At 37.7% G+C, this 6,822-nt stretch overlaps 1 protein-coding gene across 1 annotated transcript; it reads left to right on the top strand.

The window, feature by feature from the left end:
* The first annotated feature begins 18 nt into the window (after window positions 1-18).
* On the top strand, window positions 19-5,724 carry LOC103132510 (intestinal mucin-like protein). Its single transcript, XM_007544312.2, has 19 exons — window positions 19-474; window positions 554-717; window positions 874-1,048; window positions 1,274-1,521; window positions 1,670-1,853; window positions 1,934-2,144; window positions 2,247-2,422; window positions 2,584-2,653; window positions 2,798-2,898; window positions 2,997-3,028; window positions 3,118-3,295; window positions 3,392-3,496; window positions 4,296-4,336; window positions 4,432-4,554; window positions 4,643-4,741; window positions 4,822-4,950; window positions 5,043-5,082; window positions 5,173-5,296; window positions 5,385-5,724. The coding sequence occupies exons 2-19, from the start codon at window positions 571-573 to the stop codon at window positions 5,593-5,595; spliced, it is 2,394 nt and encodes a 797-aa protein (XP_007544374.1). The 5' UTR covers window positions 19-474; window positions 554-570; the 3' UTR covers window positions 5,596-5,724.
* The last annotated feature ends 1,098 nt before the right edge of the window (window positions 5,725-6,822 follow it).

Raw genomic sequence — 6,822 nt, 5'->3', positions numbered from 1 at the left:
ATCCGCCTACACCTCCCACTCCAACTCAAGAGCCAACTACAACCACAACAACCACACCTACACCTCCCACTCCAACTCAAGAGCCAACTACAACCACAACAACCAAACCTACACCTCCCACTCCAACTCAAGAGCCAACTACAACTACAACAACTACAACTATACCTCCATCTGCAACCACTCCAGAGCCAACTACAACTACACCTCCCACTACGACAACTCCACAGTCAACTACAACCACACCAGTTACTCCAACACCTCCCCTTACAGCCAAAACAACCCTACTGTCACCCACTACTTCAGAATCATTTGTTACTGGCCCGCCATTGTCAACGACAACCCAAGGTTCATTTACAGCTACAGAACAGGTTCTGAATACAACCCAAACATCTGAATCAACACCATCAACACAAACTTCATCACGTTCCACGACAAAGTGCTTCTGTGTTTTTAATGGCACAGTTTATCAGCCAGGTAATGAGTAATTTTAGCTTTTTCATCTTTTTATTCTTTATGTTATAACCCTAACTGTATTTTTTAACCATTGTTTCAGGGGATGTAATATTTTCAATGTACCCCATTGGATCAGGCATTTGCCTCACAATGACTTGTTCTGATGTTTGTGAAATTCATAACAGCACTGAAATGTGTGTGATTACCTCAACAACTCCGTCTACCAAACCCAACATTCCTACGTGTCCTGAATGGGATGCTGTTGTAAGACATTTTACATCTAATTCATGTTCAAATTAATATTTGATTTCATGAAGCATATTTTTAGTCCAGCTATTTGCACTGACCTTTTTATATTTGTTTTTCTGAATACCCAAATATGTGTACCTAGTTGTTTCTAACACTTATTTTTGTTTACAGCAAAATGAGACCTTCTACTTGTGCGACTGCACTATGGCCAGATGCATTGAGAACAACACAATTGAAATAGTTCCATATGAGTGTCCACCCCTCCAGAACATAACCTGTGCCAATGGAAAGAAACCAGTTCTTGTGTATGATGAGTACCACTGCTGCCAACAATATGTTTGTGACTGTAAGTTATTCTGTGTGCACAGATGGATTTAAGTTTCTCTTTTAATCTAATATATTCAAATTCATTGTAATAAAAACCACTACAGAGATTGTTCCTGCCCAGAGCCTTCACCATCTACAATAACTCTTTAATTAAATGAGTTACAAAAACGTTTAAGTTCCCTTTGGGGTCAGTGAAGTGTTTTGAAATTTGATGTTGTATGTATATCATACTTTTGCTTTCTAGGTGAATGCGAAGGCTGGGGAGATCCTCATTACATCACATTTGATGGGTTATACTACAGTTATCAAGGAAATTGTACTTATATTTTGATGGAGGAGATCACAGCAAAACACCATTTGAAGATCTATATTGACAATGTATTCTGTGATCCCACTGAAGACGTTTCTTGTCCAAGATCAATAACCATAGCATATGGATTTCAAGTTGTCACACTCATCAATCATAACCTTATCGGAGCTCCACAATTAGAGGTAACACTTGTAGAAGACAACACTCAGTTGTCTTCAACTAGCTTGACATGATATCTTTGACAAGTGTCAACAGAATAATGCCAATGTATAATTTTTGCCTGAATACAACATAGTTTTTTTTTGTCTTTTTTTTATTGTATACTTTCAGGTATTAAAAAGTGGTCAAAAATTGAAACTACCCTATGCACAGCAAGGTATTAAGATTATAAGTTCTGGCATTAACCTGATTTATGAGATCCCTCTCCTAAACGTGGTTGTTACATTTGGAATGACTGGCTTTAGTGTCAACCTTCCATATCAATACTTTGGAAGCAACACACAGGGTCATTGTGGTAAGAAATCTCTCTCAAATCTCTACTTTGGTCAGTCTTTAGGTTTGACATAAACTGTAACTGTTTAACATCTTTGTTAGGGACATGCAACAACAATCAGGCCGATGACTGCAGATTGCCGACAGGCGAACTGGTGGAAAATTGTGCAGTGATGGCAGACTATTGGCCAGCAAATGACATTTATCAACCTAACTGCCCAACACCACCAGCAGTACCCACTCAGGTTCCTGAACCACCGCTAGAACCAACTCCATGCAAGCCAGACTCCATTTGTGACCTGCTGAAGAGCAGGTAGGCATGCCATGACGTATTGACTATTTTATACCCCTCCAGGAGATGATTTTTTAAATAAGACTAAAATGACTAAATTTTGCTTTTATTTTTATTTTTCAGTGTCTTTGCAGAATGTCATCCATTGGTTTCCCCAGACAATTTCTACAGAGGTTGTGTTTTTGATAGTTGCCATGTTTCAAATCCTGCAGTGGAGTGCACAAGTTTGCAAACTTATGCTGCTGCCTGTGCTCAGGCTGGAATTTGCATCCACTGGAGAAACCACACCAAAATATGTGGTAAGTCAGGCTTCATCATATTATTTCTACTGAGAATGCATATTGAATTGGGAGAGTGTTTTTATGTTTGCATTATGCAGCACTCAACGAACAGGACAACAAAACATATTGTACACTGTTACCATTTTTTTAAAGTTTGGGGGTTGTTTTGTTTCCAACAGCTAGTGACTGTCCATCAGACAAAGTTTATAAACCTTGTGGCCCTGCAGAACAGCCCACTTGTGAAGACAGGTATATTGTCACATAGATTTACATTTGCATTGATTGTGATGTTTGCATGTTTCCAAACACTTCCTAATAGCAAAGGGTAGAATTAAAGTTTGTTTAGCCAGTAAAATAATATTCTTATCTGAACCTTGCAATTTCCTTTTGCAGTGCCGATGAACCAGCAGTAACGTTTGTTACTGAGGGCTGCTTCTGTCCTGATGGAATGAAACTCTTCAACAAAGAGTCAGGAATATGTGTTGAAAAGTGTGGTAAGTAGTAGTTATCTCCCAGATTTCTGCAACTGAATTGAATTTGCTCAGTCAGTCAAACACAAATAAATACTGGATTGCTCTGTATTTGTCAACAGGATGTCTCGATCCTGAAGGCATTCCTCGAGAGGTCAGAGAAAATGACTACTTATGCTTACTGTCTGTAAAATCTTAAACGCTACTGCCTCCTTACCAAGCAATCTTGGTTTTCTCTTTCAGTTTAATGAGCAGTTTGAGTACAAATGCCAGGACTGCATTTGTGACGAGTCTACCAAAACTGTGATTTGCAAACCAAAGACTTGCCCAGCACCACCCACTGCTAACTGCACTGATCCAGGGTTTGTTACTGTGAACCAAACCAATCCTGCGGATCCCTGTTGCTATGCCTACATTTGTCGTAAGACGCCTATCATCAATCCACATTTTTGATTAATTTACTGAACTATTACTTATCACAGAATGCTGTACTTTGTTTTTTTTTAATCTTTCATAGAATGCAATGTCAACAAATGCCCAGTGAGCAGCATGAACTGTCCAGTTGGATACAAACCAGTCATCAGTGTTCCAGAGGGAAAATGCTGTCCACAACATACATGTGGTGAGTTCAGTTTGAACTTTCACTCAATCAAAGCATTAAAAAAAGACAACAAATAGACTACAACAATTTGGGACTAAATTAAACAAAACAAACAGATTCACATCAAATATGGAAAATGTGGAATTTAAGAAAACATAGGTGGGCTATGGATCTGTACAGCTGTCAAGATTTAACATCTTATTGTGATATAAATGAGGAAACAGGGAGTTCAGGTATTATGCCGGTTGACTGTTTGAAGGGTACGATAGAGGAGGTTCAGTTGGAGGAATGGTCCACATTTCTAAAAAAATAATCCACAGAAATAAATGTTTTTCCCTGTGGATTCAATTTGTTTTTATTTCTGTTGCAAAATAAAGTTAAACTATGTTGCGTAATGTTGACATTTGATATCATGAATGACATTAAAATTCTTAAGAAAAAATAGAAATTGTACAAAGAAAAGTTGCAAAACGTTTTGTTAAAGTAATATTGAGAACAAGTCAGAAATATTTTAAAACTAAATTGAAAAGCTGAAACTACTGCAGCATTAGGATTTTTGAGTGCTGAGTGTTGACTAAAAGAGTGTGCATCCACACTAATATGCTGAAAGAGATATAATTTATTTCCTAATAAATTCCCACTCTTAGAGTATAAAGTTACTTGCTTATTTACACAAGGACTGATTATTGCAGGTCGGCCCTACAACAGTCACCAGAATTGGTTTACTTTAATAGTTACACTTTAATCTTGACATATCAACTTTATTCTCATAATTTCAACTTCTCATAATATAACTTTATTTTTGCCTATCTCTTTTTAGAGCCTAAGCGAGTTTGTGTCCACAAGGATGTTGAATACCAGGTAAATAAGAAACAGACCCGTCATCTAAATGTCTCATATAATTCAGCTTTAATAAATTCTCTGATGTGTTAAACCACAATCATTTTCTCGGTCAGCCTGGTTCCTCAGTTCCTGCGAATGCATGCCAGGACTGTACCTGCAGCAATGAGGTCGATCCAAAATCCGGTCTGTTTAAAATAGTGTGTGTGTTTCAACCTTGTAAAGAGACCTGTGAGCCGGTAAGAAAAAAACCAAATAAAATAATTCAGTCTGCGCAATGCAATGTGTTTACTTCAAGGCTGAGTTTAACTTTCCCTCTGGTTTTAGGGATATGAATATGTGGAAACTAATGATTATGATTGCTGTGGAAAGTGTGTACAGAAACAATGTGTCCTGAATTTAAATGGTACCAAGCATCTCTTGAATGTGAGTTGGATCATCACTTTTGGTTCTTTATTAGCACAAAGCCGCACGTTGTTTTAACGTCTGTGTCTGCTGATCTGCAGGAAGGGCAAACCTGGTCACCGCCTGAAAACATGTGTGAGCACTACACCTGTATGAGGAGTGGGGACACACTGACAGCCCTAAGCTCACACATCATTTGCCCGGTTTTCCAACAGAGTAACTGCCAGCCTGTATGTATTATTACCAACTCTAAAATCTGGAATAAGCGTTTTCACAGCATGTAGAAGCTGAAGTGTTTGTTAATGTACATCTTCCTCCTCAGGACACAATTCAAACAGCTGCAAATGGCTGCTGTAAAATTTGTGAGTATGACATTTTAATTTCAATTGTATAAACACCACAAAATTAAAACCAACTAAGCAGGAGTCTTTTGTGTTTTTTTTTTAAAAAAGGTGTGGAGATAGACAAAGCCTGCAAACTGGTGAGCATGACAACTCATGTTTCGCACCATGGCTGTCGGTCTACAGAACCGGTGGAAATGCCGTACTGTGAAGGGTCTTGCAACACATTCACTAAGTAAGAATGATACAGATTTATTGCTTTTGTTTGCTTAAACAATGTAGAAAGCAGACATAGAGCCTGATTTCTTATTGTCTCCTTTCAGGTACTCTGAAGCGGCAGCTGCTATGGAACATTCTTGCTCCTGCTGTAAGGAAATGCGCTCCAGCAATCGCACCGTTGATTTGCTGTGCTTGAATGGAGACAAGGTCAAACACACCTACTTGTATGTGGAGGAGTGCGGCTGCGGCCAGACCGAGTGCACCACAGCTGCAGGGCTGTCTGCTCGCAGAAAACGAAGATCCACCCTGCTGTGACACAGTCGTCTTTCATAACCTGCTGAATGTTAGAAGTGTTTTGTCTTGTACCACTCTAGCAATATTAGAAAGTAATTTACCACTGAAGTGGAATATTTATCAACTAATCAAATAAAAGTATGCAACTCAGTTCATGTCTTTGTTATCTTTGTAGTCTAAATTCACTTGGCATCAAATAAAATGATGGCAGAAATTACATGAAGATTTGAAATAAGCACATTGGTGGTATTTATGGTGAAAAATTTAAGACGGGCAAGTTTAATTTAAAAACTGTGGACAGTCAGTGTTGAAGTTTTACATGTATATTAAAATGACCAAAGGATTATTATAGGAACACAATGGATAAAATTGTGGAAAATGATTTTGCTAGAACAGGCTCCAGGTGGAGCTGTCAGTATTTCACAGAGTCAGAGACAGATTATCTTATCAAGTCCAACCTTTATGTCTAAATTTAAAACTATGGCTTGGAAAACATGGTAACTGCTCGAGGCAAAATTTAAATACTCAGTGGAAAGGAAGGCTAGGCAATTTCATCAACACTTTTTGTGCAGCCATTTTAAACATTCCAGCTGCAGGAAAGTTCAGACTTTTTCAAAGACATTTGGAAATGTTTAATTAATTGATGAGAACATTTAGAAATCTGAGTTATTTAAATGTAAAACACTGTTAACTGGGTGGTTTTTGAGTGACTATAAAAACATGATCTGCGTGACCTCTGGATGAGGTCAGCAGTTGTCTGACCTAAAGTGATGCCTAACACTGCCACCTAGTGGTGTGTTGTTAGATGAACAACTAACTTTCTTTTCACTTTGTGCAAGATTTTTCCTTCTCATTTGGATTTCACAAATTCTTTATTGGAACTAGTTTCGTATGACAATGAATCATTTTGGAATAAAATACAATTTTTGTCCACTTTTTCATTTTCCATTGTAAAAGACACAGGTCAAAAACAAGTACAGACATATATGGTAAAATTAGCAAACTAAAAATGTATTCATGGCAGCTTTTACACTGTCTTACTAAAAACTTTAAGAAAACCTTTGGCATAATTCTCTAAGCTCTGCCAAATGATATAGAATTCCATCTGTCAACACTATTTTACTAAAGAGCTTAACATTTTGAGTTTGTAAAACATAGTTTAGTAATTATTATTAGGGACCATTTCATTTGATCATGCAGAGAAATAGAGATGGCTGCACAGTTGGTAGCACAGTTTGCCTTGCAGCG

This window comes from Poecilia formosa, unplaced genomic scaffold, assembly GCF_000485575.1.
Source record: "Poecilia formosa unplaced genomic scaffold, Poecilia_formosa-5.1.2 Scaffold1095, whole genome shotgun sequence".
In the NCBI taxonomy this organism is placed as follows: Eukaryota; Metazoa; Chordata; class Actinopteri; order Cyprinodontiformes; family Poeciliidae; genus Poecilia; species Poecilia formosa.
Note: the sequence above shows the minus strand (reverse complement) of the source record. Positions and strands in the feature narration are given on the sequence as shown.

What these genes read in the sequence shown, in the direction of transcription:
- LOC103132510 (XM_007544312.2), top strand. Translation starts at nt 571, where the DNA reads ATGTACCCCATTGGATCAGGCATTTGCCTCACAATGACTTGTTCTGAT. An exon ending in TCGGAGCTCCACAATTAGAG is followed by an intron (nt 1,522 to 1,669) that starts GTAACACTTGTA and finishes GTATACTTTCAG; the next exon opens with GTATTAAAAAGTGGTCAAAA. An exon ending in ACAAGGATGTTGAATACCAG is followed by an intron (nt 4,337 to 4,431) that starts GTAAATAAGAAA and finishes TTTCTCGGTCAG; the next exon opens with CCTGGTTCCTCAGTTCCTGC.